This window comes from Oryx dammah, unplaced genomic scaffold (assembly GCF_014754425.2).
Source record: "Oryx dammah isolate SB20612 unplaced genomic scaffold, SCBI_Odam_1.1 HiC_scaffold_27, whole genome shotgun sequence".
Lineage (NCBI taxonomy): Eukaryota > Metazoa > Chordata > Mammalia > Artiodactyla > Bovidae > Oryx > Oryx dammah.
In genome coordinates, this window is record NW_024070211.1 from 125256201 (window position 1) to 125273671 (window position 17471).

The 17471-nt window shown below is 39.7% G+C and overlaps 1 protein-coding gene across 1 annotated transcript in view; it reads left to right on the forward strand.

Annotated features, from left to right (window-relative positions):
* The first annotated feature begins 1819 nt into the window (after positions 1 to 1819).
* Positions 1820 to 17471, forward strand: part of FSIP2 (fibrous sheath interacting protein 2) — a 138260-nt gene continuing 122608 nt past the window's right edge. The window contains exons 1-6 of the mRNA XM_040227942.1: positions 1820 to 1918; positions 2268 to 2393; positions 9306 to 9467; positions 10232 to 10321; positions 11290 to 11429; positions 15888 to 16029. Of these exons, the coding sequence (XP_040083876.1) occupies positions 1820 to 1918; positions 2268 to 2393; positions 9306 to 9467; positions 10232 to 10321; positions 11290 to 11429; positions 15888 to 16029 (759 nt within the window). The remainder of the gene's footprint in view (positions 1919 to 2267; positions 2394 to 9305; positions 9468 to 10231; positions 10322 to 11289; positions 11430 to 15887; positions 16030 to 17471) is intronic.

Sequence of the window (17471 nt, forward strand, 5' to 3'; positions counted from 1 at the left end):
TGAGAATACTTAAGCAGTCTTAAAGGTTGACTGAAATTATCCAAGCAAGAAAGTGGGAAGGGCTGTTAGGAAGAGGAAACAGCACAGTAATACAGAGAGTTTTGAGTCAGGGGGCTTAGAAGGGGAAGTAGGTCTAGGAGGATGTCTCATCTTATGGTTTGGGTAGACACTGGTACTGTCATTGAGATGGGAAATGCAGGAAGAATGGGGCTCTTGTTTTGTCCTGTGGTGAAAAGTGTGGGTTGAGATTTGAATATATTGAATCTGAGTTGATTGTGAGAAATCCTTGTGGATTATAACCAAAGTTTAGATTTCAAATTTCGAAGTCCTAAGCATATGGGTGACATTAAGACAAATAAAGCATATGTAAAAGAAGTGTAATGATTAAGAAACTGTCTCTTGGGCCACTATTTAATATGACCTTCTTTAATCTTTGAAAAAAAATGGGATAATTGACGAGGCTGTTAAAAACATTAATGCACAAAGTGTTTAGCACAGTACCTAGAGTTAGCAGATTCTCAATAAAGAGTAGGTATTATTATTAAATGGCCCCAAAAATAAAAGGATAAGAATAGATCAAGGAATCTAAGCGGCTAAGTCCAAATTCCTAACATCACATACAGTCTCTGCTTTCAAAGTTCTCACATCCTAGTTAGCTCCCTGAAGGAAGGACCATATTTTTTCTCATCATTGTATCCTTAAGTTCCCAGCTCAGATGACTGGCCCAAAGGAGCCAGGCACTTGATAAATTTTCGCTGGAAGATTGACAGGATGAAAAAGAGGCCCACAGGAAAACACAAGAGAGGCAGACAATAGGGACAGGAAGAAAGAAAAAAGAAAGAGAGCTAGAAATGAAAGAGGGAGACTCGAAGAGGAGGGAGGATAATAAGTTATGTGGAACCTGGAGTTGATTGGGAAGAGGTTATGGACACCTGGGGATGGGGTATGATCACAGTTTACAAGGGAGCCATGTGTATTTGTCAGTCCTAGCTGAGTGCAGAAGAACTGATGCTTTTGAACTGTGGTGTTGGAGAAGACTCTTGAGAGTCCCTTGGACTGGAAGGAGATCCAACCAGTACATCCTAAAGGAGATCAGTCCTGGGTGTTCATTGGAAGGACTGATGTTGAAGCTGAAACTCCAGTACTGTGTCCACCTGATGCAAAGAGCTGACTCATTGGAAAAGACCCTGATGCTGGGAAAGATTGAGGGCAGGAGGAGAAGGGGACAGACAGAGGATGAGATGGTTGGATGGCATCACTGACTCAGTGGGCATGGGTTTGGGTGGACTCCGGGAGTTGGTGATGGACAGGGAGGCCTGGCGTGCTGTGGTTCATGGGATCAGAAAGAGTCGGACATGACTGAGCAACTGAACTGAACTGGCTCTAGAATGGGCTGCACAATCACACTTGTTTGTTTTCTGCATAGAACCAAACCTTCTTGGAGAAGAGGAGAAATTAGCCAGTTAATGCGCCAGCGAAGTTCTGTAAGTATTGATTTTGGTTTGGTGTGGCTGAGGGCTGTAGGGTTCGTAGAGAAATATGTCTCCCTCGGCACGCAGGCACCAGGCCCTGCGTCCTAATTTCCCGGCTCTTGAGGCTCCCAAGCCAGCGCGCGAGGGGCTTGCCCTCAGGAGGGCGCTCTGCTCTTCATAGTCGAGCACCCGCACGTTCGGAACCTGGAACGCTGCGAGAGTGGGCCTCTGGGACGCAGGATACTGGTCATTCAGTTCGGTGGGGACGGAGGGACGACGACAGGGACGGGGTGTGAGGGGAGGTGAGAGGGGAGGACAGTGGGGGCACAGAGGGGCCCAGGCCGGCTATGGAGCTGTACCTCAGCGCCTGCTCCAAGGCTGCCGATGTCGCAGCCACCAAGACGGCCACCAGCGGCCTGACCACGGAAAGCCATCAGTGCGGAGACGTGAGTGGCCCCCAGGCTGGTCAGCTCTGTCCTCCTCTGCTGGGCCTCCAGCCTGGGAGGAACGGGCGGGGAGGGTGGCGAATAGTCACGTGCCCGCGGTGAGGCCCGTAACTGTCAGTCCGGCTTCCAAGGCCCTCAAGCAGCAACGCCGCAGGAGGCGGGGCTGGGCGGGCGCTGGCAACCGCCTGTGGCGCTGTCGAGGGAGCTGGTGACTGGAAGCCAAGGTCTTCCAGGCTGCCTGGCAGGGCGGGACCTTTCCGTTCCTTCCTTCCTCAGGATTGGAGTAGCAGTTAAGTTGGCCTAAACTAACATAACTTAAGGAACGACAAAATCCAATTGTATCCGATAGGGTGAACACAAAAATCAATTTTCGGGGGTCGGAGCAGCTCAGCTACTGGATCTGCCTCTTGGGGTCAAGCTGCCTGTGATCCCGGGAAGCAATAGTTTATACTATACCACGAAATTAAATGAGAAGGTAAGGTGATGTTTAATTTTCTTACATTGACTTCATTCTTTTCTGAAAATTGTGTTAGCTGCTCAGTTGCGTCTGACTCTTTGCGACCCCATGGACTGTAGCCTATCAGGCTCCTTTGTCCATGGAATTCTACAGAAAAGAATAGTGGAGTGGGTTGCCATTTTCTTCTCCAACAGGTCTTCCCTACACAGAGGTATAACCCTCAAGTAGCTCTGATGGAATCCACCTGCAATTCAGGAGACCCAGGTTCAATCCTATCCTTTGCTCTTCTCCCCAGCTATGAACTTGGACCATCTTTCAAGATTTCTTTTCAACTGTTACAGCCTTTATTTCCTTAGAATTTGCATTTTCCTTGGTTTGTATAAGTCTACCCAATACTGTAATTTTATAACTTAAGTTTTACTAGGTTATAGTGTGTATGCCCTTCAAACCCTTCCATATTTTTAGTCCTCAATGTAATGTGAAAGTGAAAGTGAAGTCGCTCAGTAATGTCCAACTCTTTGTGATCCCATGGACTGTAGCCTACCAGGCTCCTCCCTCCATGGGATTCTCCAGGCAAGAGTACTGGAGTGGGTTGCCATGTATGTCCCTCAAACCCTTCCATGTTTTTAGTCCTCAGTGTAATACCCTCCCTGAAACCTCCCCACTTCTTAATTCAGTAATTAACAGGGCAGGAAGTGCAATGCATTCTTTTTAACCGGTTGCTTTGATCAATATGGCAAAAAATTCTACTGGGAAGAATTTTCATTTAACTGCCATGCGTGTATTCTAAGTTGTTTCAATAATGTCCGACTCTTTGTGACTACATGGACTGTAGCCCACCAGGTTCCTCTGGCCGTGGGATTCTGCAGGCAAGAATACTGGAATGGATTGCCACACCCTCCTCTAGCCGATTTTCCTGACCCAGCTATCGAACCCACCTGTGTTATGTTTCCTGCATTGGCAGACAGGTTCTTTACCACTAATGCCACCTGGGAAGCCCAACATAGTATCTGTGATGTCATCAGAAATGAGTAGGGCCCTCCATATTTGATCCTTGCCTAATAAACATAATTTCTTAAAAGTAAAACTTTGCTTTTGGAAAATGTATAACTTCTCTTTTTTTAAAATAAATCTACTAGAATAGAGCAAATTACCTGAAAACATGATACCACACACAGTTTGACTGCATCATAGCCACACAAACCAGGTTTATGAAAGAATGCTAAACCTATATCACTCCTCTTATTATATAAACTTAGCCCTGTCTTCCAAATGCTTCCTCAAATATATTATACCATTTTCTCTGTCCAATATTAATTCAGTTGTCCAGTAGTTTTTAAAAAGACATTTTCTATTCTTTATTATATTCATTTCCCTCAAATTCTTCATTTAACCATAATTAGGCAAAATTTCCCTGAAGACTGACTTTGTGATAGCCTTCTTTTTCTTTCAGTAAAATCTCCTCAATGAAATACTGCCTTATATTTACACTTTTTTTTTTTTTCACACAGTTGTTTTAATTGACAGAAGAAGGATTATCTGACACTAAGGAATGGGTTTGTATAAAAGATGTTCTTTGTTTAGAGATCAGTAGCCCAGGGTTGATTTTGAGAAACACAGACCATCAGAGGAACCAGAGATCAAATTGCCAACATCCACTGAATCATAGAAAAAGCAAGAGAGTTCCAGGAAAATATCTACTACTTTATTGACTATGCCAAAGCCTTTGCCTGTGTGGATCACAACAAACTATGGAAAATTCTTAAACAGATAGGACTACCAGAGCACCTAACCTGCCTCCTGAGAAATCTGTATATAGATCAAGAAGCAACAGTTAGAACCAGACATGGAACAACAGACGGTTCCAAATTGGGAAAGAAGTACATCAAGGCTGTATATTGTCACCCTGCTTATTTAACTTATATGCAGATTACATCATGAGAAATGCTGGGCTGCATGAAGCACAAGCTGGAATCAAGATTACTGGGAGGAAAAAAAATCAATAATCGCAGATATGTAGATGACACCACCCTTATGGCAGAAAGCAAAGAACTAAAGAGGCTCTTGGTGAAAGTGAAAGAGGAGAGTGAAAAAGGTGGCTTGAAACTCAACATCCCTAAAATAAAGATCATGGCATCCGATCCCATCACTTCATGGCAAATTAATGGGGAACCAATAAAAACAGGGAAAGATTTTATTTTCTTGGGCTCAAAAATCCCTGAAGATGGTGACTGCAGCCATGAAATTAAAAGATGCTTGCTCCTAGGAAGAAAAGCTAGGACCAACCTAGACAGCATATTAAAAAGCAGAGACATTACTTTGCCAACAAAGGTTTGTCTTGTCAAAGCTATCGTTTTTCAAATAGTCATGTATGAATGTGAGATTTGGACTATAAAGAAAGCTGAGTGCTGAAGAATTGATGCCTTGAACTCTGGTGTTGGAGAAGACTCTTGAGAGTCCCTTGGTTTGCAAGGAGATCGAACTGATCCAAAGGAAATCAGTCCTGAATATTCATTGGAAGGACTAAGTTGAAACTGAATCTCCATTACTTCGGCCATCTGATGCAAAGAACTGACTCATTGAAAAAGACCCTGATGCTGGGAAAGATTGAAGGTGGGAGGAGAAGGGGAAGACAGGATGATATGGTTGGATGGCATCATGGACTCGATGGACATGAGTTTAAGTAAGCTCCAGGAGTTGGTGATGGACAGGGAAGCCTGTCATGCTGAAGTCCATGGAGTCGCAAAGGGTCAGAAATGACTGAGCGACTGAACTGAGCTGAGACCATTGAAGCTAAAATTCAATATCTAAAATACAGTGGAAGTGACAAATAGATTCAAGGGATTAGATCTGGTAGTGTGCCGGAAGAACTATGGATGGAGGTTCATGACATTGTACAGGAGATAGTGATGAAGAGCATCCCCAAGGAAAAGAAAAGGCAAAATGGTTGTCTGTGGAGGCCTTGCAAATACCTGAGGAAAAAAGCTAAAGGCCAAGGAGAAAAGGAAAGATATACCCATCTGAATTCAGAGTTCCACAGAATAGCAAGGAGAGATAAGAAAGCCTTCCTCAGTGATCAATGCAAAGAAATAGAGGGAAACAATACAATGGGAAAGACTAGTGATCTCTTCAAGAAAATTAAGAGATACCAAGGGAACATTTCATGCAAAGATGGGCACAATAAAGGTCAGAAACGGTATGGACCTAACAGAAGCAGAAGATATTAAGAAGAGGTGCCAAGAATATACAGAAGAACTGTACAAAAAAGATCTTCATCACCCAGATAACCATGATGCTGTGATCACTCACCTAGAGCAAGACATTCTGGAATGTGAAGTCAAGTGGGCCTTAGGAAGCATCACTACAAACAAAGCTAGTGGAAGTGATGGAATTCCAGCTGAGCTATTTCAAGTCCTAAAAGATGATGCTGTGAAAGTGCTGCACTCAACATGCTAGCAAATTTGGAAAACCCTGCAGTGGCCACAGGACTGAAAAAGGTCAGTTTTTATTCTAGTCCCAAAGAAAGTCAGTGCCAAAGAATGTTCAATCCACTGCACAATTGCATTAATCTCACATGCTAGCAAAGTAATGCTCAAAATTCTTGAAGTCAGGCTCCAACAGTATGTGAACCATGATCTTCCAGATGTTAAAGCTGGGTCTAGAAAAGGCAGAGGAACCAGAGATCAAATTGCCAACATCCACTGGATATAGAAGGGGAAAGAAAATATCAGAAAAACATCTACTTCTGCTTTATTGATTACAACAAAGCTTCTGACTGTGTAGATGACAACAAACTGTGCAAAATTCTTAAAGAGACGGGAATACCTGACAACCTTACCTGCCTCCTGAGAAATCTTATGCAGGTCAAGAAGCAACGGTTAGAATTGGACATGGAACAACAGACTTGTTCTTAATAGGGAAAGGAATACATCAGGGCTGTATATTGGCACCCTGGTAATTTAATTTCTATGCAGAGTACATTATGCGAAATGCTGGGCTGAATGAAGCCCAAGCTGGAATCAAGACTACTGGGAGAAATATCTATAACCTCAGATACACAGATGACACCACCCTGCTACTACTACTACTACTAAGTTGCTTCAGTCGTGTCCAACTCTGTGCGACCCCATAGATGGCTGCCCACCAGGCTCCGCTGTCCCTGGGCTTCTCCAGGCAAGAACACTTGAGTGGTTTGCCATTTCCTTCTCCAATGCATGGGAGGAAAAGCGAAAGTGAGATTGCTCAGTCGTGTCCTACTCTTAGCGACCCCATGGACTGCAGCCCACCAGGCTCCTCCATACATGGGATTTTCCAGGCAAGAGTACTGGAGTGAGTTGCCATTGCCTTCTCCAGACACCACGCTATGGAAGAAATTGAAAAGGAACTAAAGAGCCTCTTGAAGAAAGTGAAAGAGGAGAGTGAAAAAGGTAGTGTAAAATTCAGCATTCAAAAAACGAAGATCATGGCATCCAGTCCTATCACTTCATGGCAAATAGATGGGGAAACAATGGAAACAATGAGGGACTTTATTTCGGGGGGGAGGGCTCAAAAATCACTGTGGATAGTGATAGCCATGAATTAAAAAAACACTTGCTCCTTGGAAAAAATCTATGACCATCCTAGAGAGCCTATTAAAAAGCAGAGACATTACTTTGCTGACAACGGCCAGTCTAGTCAAAGCTGTGATTTTTCCAGGAGTTATGTATAGATGTGACAGTTGGACTATAAAGAAAATTGAGCACTGATAAAGTGATGCTTTTGAACTGTGGTGTTGCAGAAGACTCTTGAGAGTCCCTTGCACTGCAAGGAGATCCAACCAGTCCATCCTAAAGGAAATGAGTCCTGAATATTCACTGGAAGGTCTTATGCTATAGCTGAAACTCCAATACTTTAGCCACCTGATGCAAAGAATTGACTCCTTGGAAAAGACCCTGATACTGGAAAGATTGAAGGGAAGAGGAGAAGGGGACGACAGAGGATAAGATGGGTGGATGGCATCATCAGCTCAATGCACATGAGTTTGAGCAAGCTCCGGTAGTTGGTGATGGACAGAGAAGCCTGGCATTCTGCAGTTCCCGGGGTCTCAAAGAGTCGGACATGACTGAGCAACTGAACTAAACTGAATATCTAAAAGAAGTTGACAGCTAAATATCAACCTCTAAAAGAAACAATCCACATCCTGACTCATGACTCATGACTCACGATTGTTGATTGTTTTCCTTAGAGAAAGATTCGGATTTCACTTCTGGTCTCACTGAATTTATGACATTGCCCTATGGAATTTGTTCCACCCCTCCCCTTTCTTAGAGAATCTTTTGTAATTAGGGAATTCTGCTTTATAACTTAGATGCCTTGGAAGAGAGTAAAGTCTAGTATTAAGCAAATTGTCAGAAATTTATCAAGGAAACTTTTAAATGGATAAGGCATCCTAGCATCCTGTCAGCTCCCCAGTCTCCCTCTTTTTTCACATAAGCAACCTCAACTTAACTTGAGGGAGTTCTTTTTAGGGTCCCACCCAAGCCAGGCTCTTTAGTGTTCAGAATCTGACTTAGGAGGCTACTGCCAGACAGAACACAGACTGAACATGAATTGGTACCTGCAGACAGATACCAGTGTACAAAGATGCATAGTGTGTCAGATCACAGAATTTGAATAGCATGCCTGCACAGGGCATGGTGTGCTCTCAGGTTTGCCACATCTCCCACACATTCCAGTTGCCTTTCACTTGAGACAGTTCCTACTTTAACTTTAGACTAAAAATTTCTGTTGTCTGGCCAAGACAATCTAAAGGATAGTATAAATATAGGATACAAAGACAACATTTGGATGACTTCTGCACCTACTTCTAGCCTCTCCTTTTCCCCTTTCAGAGGTTCTCCCATTCCCTATTATCACTATCCTGCTACTGAAAATTTTTTGAAAAATGAACTAAGTACTGACATCCCCCCTGGCAGATTTTAAAGATTGCCTCGCCTTGGTAATGTTTTAACTTACAGATGAGAGTAAATTATTCATGTTTCATCTAAAGTAACAGATAAACTAACATGACTATTAGTTATTTTCCTTCTTTGATACAGTAATAGCTATTTCATAAGGTTGTATTTGGCATGGAGAAATCTCAATCCCTAGCATTATTCTTTATAATTGATTCTTCAATATATTGAACTTTATAATATAGAGTAGTAACTTTTCCCTGACTGTAGCACTCAGAAATCATTGTGTTTCTTTGATAAGAATTCAAAATGCAATAACTCTTTAATTCATCATCTTTAACATCTGAGTTTTACTTCTTTTTTTTTTTTTTCAAAGTTATTTCAGTGAATCTTTGTGGAAGATTTTCTGTTTTTCTTTACTGTTAGAATATGAAATACAGAGGATGAGATGGCTGGATAGCATCACCTACTTGATGGACGTGAATTTGAGTGAACTCCGGGAGTTGGTGATGGACAGGGAGGCCTGGCATGCTGCAATTCATGGGGTCGAAAAGAGTTGGGCACGACTGAGCAACTGAACTGAACTGAATGATATTGATATTATCCCTTTATCCTTTGAATGCAGTTTCTGGATCTGGAGGAGGGAAGAGGAAAAGAGAGAGTCTTAGTTTGGGCTTTATACATTAAAACAAAGTTTATACTTTCCACTTTCTTTTCATTTCCTCCTTCCTTTTCTAGCTTTGGGCTAGGGACTGATAAAGATGGAGAATTAATTGAGTGAGGGTGGGGTTTTAGGATAATTCAGGTTAGTGAAGAAAAAAGGTAGGGATATGCAATTAACACTGCCCATTCCAAATTCTTTTTCTGATTTTCTCCCACTTCACATTCTTACATGCTTTATTTTCTATGAATAGTCTGGTTATTTTAATAGATTGATATTTAAAAGAGAAACTGATTAATTCTATATTTATAATATGCTTAAATTTCTTGTTTGCAGCTTTTTCGACCTTCTTATGGTTTTAACCTGACTGATCCTTACTGTCGACTTTTGGAAAACCAATATAAAAGTCTCCATGATCCACATTTAAGAGCCTACCATAAGCGTAAAGACATCTTGAGAAGATTAAAGAAAGGTGGTTACATCACCAGCAATAATAAAGTGAGTTGAAGATAACTTTTTAATTTAAATTTATTTATTTTAATTGGAGGCTAATTACTTTACAATACTGTATTGGTTCTGCAACATCAATCATTGTAAACCTCTAAGATTTGATAAAAGCTTGCTGCTGTTCCTCACTGGGGGACCTGGATCACCTTTAATTTGGTCAGAAGAGATACTTAATGGAAAATTCCATTAAATCAATCAGTATTTGAGTCAAAGAAAATCAGACAGTAGTTGTTTTCCAAGTGAAACTACTTCTTCCTTTAACTTCTTTTCCTTGAAATATCAAAAGATATTTATAAATATCTTATTTATAAATAATTTGAAGATATAAAAAGAATTTTCCCAACTCTATCATAGTTTTCTTTGTCTCTAATGGCACTGTATGTTTGTCAAGGATTATGTCCCATGTACTTTTTTAAAAATTAAGAGAAAATAAGAACCTAGAAAAATCAGCTTGATACAGTCCTAATACACTCTGTTCTTATTGAGGTTGAACATTATTATTACATTGGTATTTTATTTTAATAACTTTATGTACTCAATTCCTTACCATGGCATAAGTCATATAAATAAAGTAATGCTATTTGAATAGCAATTTCCTATTGATTAAAAATTCTAGAGAGATATTACTTACAAAATTGTTAGCAGTTTTTTACTCGGTAACAGAGTATTATTTTACTTCTATAAAGTAATTGCTTTGATTTTTAGATATTTTTATTTATATAGTTTTCTTATTATTTTGTGTTTTTTTTTTTTAGGTTGTATGTACCTTGAGGGAATTGAATAAGTACAGACAATATCTTACCAGTTTGAAATTAGACTTTGAAAGAAACTATATAAGAGAACAAGTAAGTTAAATATTTAAATTTGGTTTCTGTACATGTGGTTTGGAACGAAAGTTTGCTTGTGGGCAGAGTATTTTCTTATAATATTCTACCTTTAATTGTGGCAACCTAAATAATTTCTCCAAGTAAAAATTTAGAGCTGAAGAAAATATTTTGAGGTTGCTATTTTGGGCCAAGAAAGGGAAAGGGACCAGGTTATCTATTAATATGCCAGTGGTAGCTGGCAAAATTTAATAATTAAATTGTTACTAGGATATGCCCCATCTACCTGATTTGGGACCAATTAGAAGAGTCTGTTGTGGCAGCAAGATTCTTAGGCTGGAGTCCAGAACAACTTAAGTAACAGGAGAGGAACCATGTGAATAGTTATAACATCCTAAAAATGCAAAGAACATGTACACTGTATGTTTGTACATATGTGTGGCTGTGTTCATCCACTAAAATATGTGAGCCTCTGCCCATGTGTGTGTAAGTGAATTCAAACTTTAGACTCATGAGCTGGATAAACATGAAAAAGCTGCACATATGTGAGTTTTACAGATTTATGTTCCAAGGTCAAGCGTTGTATAGAAATGAAGATGATTCCCCTATACTTTTAAGTGTTCTCTATTTCCCCTCATTTACTCCTTTGTGCTGGGAGTTTCTCCTCCACTTCTTCCATTTTTAAAAAAAATTAATTTCTTTAGAATGGATAGAAAAATAAGCTGAAATATTTTTTATTTTTGGAAACAAATCTTTATTTTGATTCAGTTGTCCATATCTACAGTGGATTCAAAATAGATTTAAATGCAGTTAAAAGAAATTAGTTATTTACAAAGTATGGGAATTTCACTAAACATTAAATATAAAAAAAGCAGATGAAAAGACGTTTTTATTTCTGGGAAATGTTAAAAAATTGTATATACATATATATACACGTCCATATATACATATATATATATATGTTACATACACACACTTTTTTTTAATAGAAAATCCTTGCAAAACAAGTAAATAAACTACAGGAAGACAATCAAATACCTGGACATTCTGATGTTACACAGTTCCAAAATTGGTTGTTACAGGAAGGCACCCCATCTATTAAGGACCAAGAACGATTAATAAGGCACAGGTGAGATTGAAGTTAATGCATATTTTATGTATATATTGTGGATCCAAATAAGTTACAAAATGCTAGAAATAATTGAAGCTAAGAGTTTTTTTAAAGTACGGGATGCTATTTAACTTCACTATTTCAGTATGGCAAAAGGTCCAGGAATTGGGAATTCTGGTGCCAAGGCTATAAACATGAATTTCTGCTAGAGAAGATACAGTTTCTGGGAGTCCAGGAGGTAATCCAAGCTGCTAACTGAATAAATAATCAAATACAAAATCCATCCTATAGTTGGAAATGGAGGGAACGTATCTTTAGCACATGATTTTAATAATAATTTTTTATTGGTCATCTTTAAGAGCTGGCAGCATTGTTTGAGGAAATTAATGCAAATTCAAAAAAGGAGGGTAGATATAGCTTTAATACTGATAAAACATGTGTGATTGCTTAAAAAACCTGCAAGCTCTTTGTTGTTGTGGCTGTTCAGTTGCCAAGTCGTGTCCGACTCTTCACGACCCCATGGACTGCAGCATATTAGGCTTCCCTGTCCTTCACCATCTCCTAGAGTTTGCCCAAGTTCATGTCCATTGCATTGGTGATGCCATCCAACAGTCTCATCCTCTGTCACCTTCTCCTTCAGCCAACAGTCTTTCCCAGCATCAGGGTCTTTTCCAATGAGTCAGCTGTTTGAATCAGGTGGCCAATATAGTCGAGCTTCAGCATCACTCATTTCTAATGAATGTTCAGAGCTTGCTTCCTTTAAGAATGACTGGTTTGATCTCCTTGCTTTCCAAGAGACTCTCAAGAGTCTTTCCAGCATCACAGTTTGAAAGATTCAGTTCCTCAGCACTCTGCCTTCTATATTGTCCAGTTCTACCATCTGTACATGACTACTGGAAAGACCATAGCTTTGACTATATGGGCCTTTGTTGGCAAAGGGATGTTTTTGCTTTTTAACATACTATCTAGGTTTTTCATAGCTTTCTTGCCAAGAAGTACTCATCCTCTAATTTCATGGTTTCAGTTACCATCAGCAGTGGTTTTAGAGCCCATGAGAAGGAAACCTGTCACTGTTCCACCTTTTCATCTTCTATTTGCCATGAAGTAATGGGACCGGATGCCAGAATCTTAGTTTTATTAATATTGAGTTTTAAGTTGGTGTGTTCGCTCATCTCCTTCACCCTCATCAAGAGGCTTTTTAGTTCCTCTTTGCTTTCTGCCATCAGAGTGGTATTATCTGTATATCAGAGGTTGATATTTCTCCCAGAAATCTTGATTGCAGCTTGTAACTCATCCAGCCTGGCGTTTCTCATGATATGCTCTGCATATAAGTTAAATAAACAGGGTGACAATAAACAACCTAAAGGAGAAATCATACTCCTTTCTCAATCATGAACCAGTCAGCTGTGCCATACAGGGTTCTAACCTTTGCTTCTTCTTCTTCTTTATTTTTTTTTTTAATTTTTTCTAAAATTTATTTATTTTTTATTTTACTTTACAATTCTGTATTGGTTTTGCCATACATTGACATGAATCCACCACGGGTGTACATGCGTTCCCAAACCTGAACCCCCCCTCCCACCCCCCTCCCCACAACATCTCTCTGGGTCATCCCCACGTACCAGCCCCAAGCGTGCCATATCCTGCATCGGACATAGACTGGCAATTCGATTCTTTGCTTCTTGACCTACATACAGGTTCCTCAGGAGACAGAGTAAAATGGTCTTGGTATTCCCATCTCTTTAAGGGTTTTCAGCAGTTTTGTTATGATCCACACAGTTAAAGGCTTTAGCCTAGTCAATGAAACAGAGGTAGATTTTTTTTTTTTTTCCTGGAATTCCCTTGCTTTCTCTATGGTTCAGCAAATGTTGGCAATTTGATCTCTGGTTCCTCTTGCCTTTTCTAAACCAAGTTTGAACATCTGGAAGTTCCTTGGTTCATGTAATGTTGAAGCTTACCTTGGAGAATTTTGAACATAAACTTAGTGGCATGGGAGATGTGTGCAATTGTCTGGTGGTTTGAACATTCTTTAGTACCTCATTTCTTGGGAATTGGGAGGAGGATTGACCCTTCCTAGTCCTGGGGCCACTGCTGGGTTTTCCAAATTTGTTGCCCTAAAAGGTGCAGCACTTTAATAGCATCATCTTTCAGGATTTTAAAAAGCTCTGCTGGAATTCCATCACCTTCACTAGCTTTATTGGCAGCAGTGCTTTCTAAGGCTGACTTGACTTCATACTCCAGACTGTCTGGCTCTGAGTGAGAGACTGCACCATTGTGGTTATCTGGGTCATGAAGATCTTTTTTGTACAGCTCTTCTGTGTATTCTTTCCATCTCTTCTTGATCTCTTCTGCTTCTCTTATGTCTTTGCTGTTTCTGTCCTTTTTTGTGCCCATCTTTAGATGAAATGTCCCTTTGATAATTTCCAGTTTTCTTGAAGAGCTCTTCTAGTCTTAAACTCTTTCTATTGTTTTCCTCTATTTCTTTGCATTGCTCATTGACGAATGCCTTCTTGTCTTTCCTTGCTATTCTCTGGTACTCTGCATTTAGTTGGGTATACCTTTGTCATTTCTCCCTTGCTTTTTGCTTCTCTTCTTTCCTCAGCTTTGTGTAAAGCCTTCTCAGATAACCACTTTGCCTTCTTGCATTTCTTTTCCTTGGCATGGTTTTGTTCTCTGCCTTCTGTACTGTATTACAGATCTCTGTCCCTAGTTCTTCAGGAACTCTGGTTGCTAGATCTAATCCCTTGAATCTATTCATTACCTCCACTGTATATTCATAGCGGATGCAATTTAAGTTGTTCTTGACTGGCCTAGTTGTTTCCCCTACATTCTTTAATCGGAACTGATGATCTGAGCCACAGTCAGCTTTAGTTCTTGTTTTTGCTGATTGAATACAGCTTTTTCATTATCGGCTCCAAAGAATGTAATCAATCTGATTTCAGTATTGACCATTGGTAATGTCCATGTGTAAGGTCATCTCTTGTGTTGTTAAAAAAGGGTGGTTGTTATGACCAGTGTGTTCTCTTGACAGAATTCTGTTTGCCTTTGCTCTGCTTCATTTTGTATTCTAAGGCCAAACTTGCCCATTATTCCAGGAATCTATGTCTTCCTACTTTTGCATTCCAATCCCCTATAATGAACATAATATCTTTTGGAGGAGGGGTGTTAATTCTAGGCGGTCTTCTAGGTCTTCATAGAACTGGTGAACTTCAGTTTATTTGGCATCAGTGGTTGGGGAATAGATTTGGATTACTGTGATGTTGAATGGTTTGCCTTGAAAACAAACCAAGATCATTCTGTCGTTTTTAAGCCTGCATCCAAGTATTGCGTATCATACTCTTTTGTTGATTATGAGGGCTACTCCATTTTTTCTATGGTATTCTTTCCCTCAGTAATAGAAATAATGGTCATCTGAATTAAATTCACCCATTCCTTTCCATTTCAGTTCACTGATTCCTAAGATGTCTGTTCACTTTTGCCATCTCCTGCTTGACCATATCCAATTTACCTTGATTCATGGACCTAACATTCCAGGTTCCTATGCAATACTTTTCTTTACAACATTGGAGTTTACTTTCATCACCAGACACATCCACAGCCGAGCTTTGCTTTGGCCTAGCTGCTTCATTCTTTCTGGAGCTATTAGTAGTTGCCCTCCTTTCTTCCCCAGTAGCATATTGGTCACCTTCCAACATGGGGAGCTCATCTTTTGGTGTCATATTTTTTGGCCATTTTGTACAGTTCTTGGACTTCTCATGGCTAGTATACTGAAGTGGTTTGCCATTGCCTCCTCCAGTAGATCACATTTTGTCAGAACTCTCCACTATGATCTGTCCATTTTAGGTGGCCCTACATGGCATGGCTCATAGCTTCACTGAGTTATGCAAGCCCCTCCATCATGACAAGGCAGTGATCCATGAAGGCGCAAGCTCTTTAGATGCCATCTGCTCATGTTCAATTATTACCTTTCCATGGTCAAGACCATCACTTAAGAAGTGAAAATATATTTTATTTTTTTCCCTCCTCCTTCATTAAGCTGTGGAATTAAGCTGCATTTCCTAACTGCTATGTTCCATAGTAATTCTGTAATACAGAGACATTCCAGAGACCCAGACTATACATGGAAGATGCGTTCAAGGCCTTTTAAATTACAAGGGAATCAACATACATCTTTTCTTAGAAAATCTAAATCATTTTTCCAAATTTGAAGTCACTGTTTCAGTTATTTCAACCTTCTTTACAAACACATATTCTTAAACCTATTGTGAACATGTACTCTGCAAAATGTTTTTAATAAAATGCCCCACATTTATCCTTTTCTTGGCTACAATAACAGATACTTATATATATATATATATATATATAAAAGCTCAAGAAATAAAGCAAGTAAGGAGGTAGTTTTGGAATATCAAAGTAGATGATGTCATTGTAAGCAAAACTCTTAGTTCACCATGGCTTACACTTGCTTTTACTTAGATATCTGGACATGATAAGGAAGGAGTTAGAACATCTTGAGCACACAGCTGAAGAGCAACGCCTGCTCCGAATGGATAGAGAAGAAAGACGACAGCGAGAACACGCAAGAAGAAAACTTAGTCTTCGTAGAAAAATTGAAGAGGTGAGAGACAGCAAATTTATAATAGAGAAAAACTATGTACAGTTATTCATTTGTAAATAAGTTGAGCTGTCCATCATGCTTCTTCAGGTAATATCAGGTCTAAACATTTTACCCCACATTGATGTCTCTCCACAGCTGTAATCATAAGTTGTTACTTAAAATAAAGATGACACCACACACTGTGTGTATGAGCCAGTATCTGCTCTTAAAGTGATGACTGGGAAAGTTACTAGATACTGTTTTACTCCGTTATAGCCCCCAGTGTGGAGAGGAAAACATTTTAAATTTAGATTTAGTACATTCCTAATAGGAGTGCAGTAAAGAAAGCCCATTCTAGAGCCAATGAATGATTTTATTAGGTTAGTGCAAAAGTAATTGCAATTTTGCATTGCTGAATGTTGCTATTTGATATTGGAATGCATTCTTAAGTAAATCTGGTTATGTTATATATCATTTAAATGTAAATTTCTTCCTTTTATTTATTTTTTTTTTTTTGCTAATGACTTAATACTTGCTGTTTATTTTATTTATTTTAGACTAGGGAAATGATTGAAAGAGGTTAATCCTAATCCCAATTCCCAAGAACGGCAGTACTAAAGAATGTCCAAATCACCAGACTGTTGCACTCATGCTAGTAGGGCTCTGCTCAAATTCCTGCATGCTAGGCTTCAGTATTACGTGAACCGAGAACTTCCAGATGTTCAAACTGGGTTTAGAAAAGGCAAAGGACTAAAGATCTAAATGTCAACATTTGCTGGATCATAATTTGCTGGTTCCAAATAAGGAAAGGAGAATGTCAAGGGTGTATATTGTCACCCTGCTTATTTAACTTATATGCAGAGTACATCATGAAAAATGCTGGGCTGGATGAAACACAAGTTGAAATCAAGATTGCCAGGAGAAATATCAGTAACCTCAGATATGCAGATGACATCACCCTTATGGCAGAAATCAAAGAACTGAAGAGCCTCTTGATGAAAGTGAAAGAAGAGAGTGAAAAAGTTGGCTTAAAACTCAACATTCAAAAAACCTAAGATCATGGCATCTGGTCCCAGCACTCATGGCAAAATAGATGGGGAAACAGTGAAAACAGTGACAGACCTTTTTTGGGGGGAGGGGGCTCCAAAATCACTGCAGATAGTGACTGCAGCCATGAAATTAAAAGATGCTTGCTCCTTGGAAGAAAAGCTAGGACCAACCTAGACAGCATATTAAAAAGCAGGGACACTACTTTGCCAACAAAGGTCCATTTAGTCAAAGCTATGGTTTTCCAGTAGTCATGTATGGATGTGAGAGTTGGACTATAAAGAAAGCTGAGTGCCAAAGAATTGATGCTTTTGAACTGTGGTGTTGGAGAAGACTCTTGAGAGTCCCTTGGACTGCAGGGAGTTCAAACCAATCAAACCTAAAGGAAATCAGTCAATCCTAAAGGAAAGCATGAT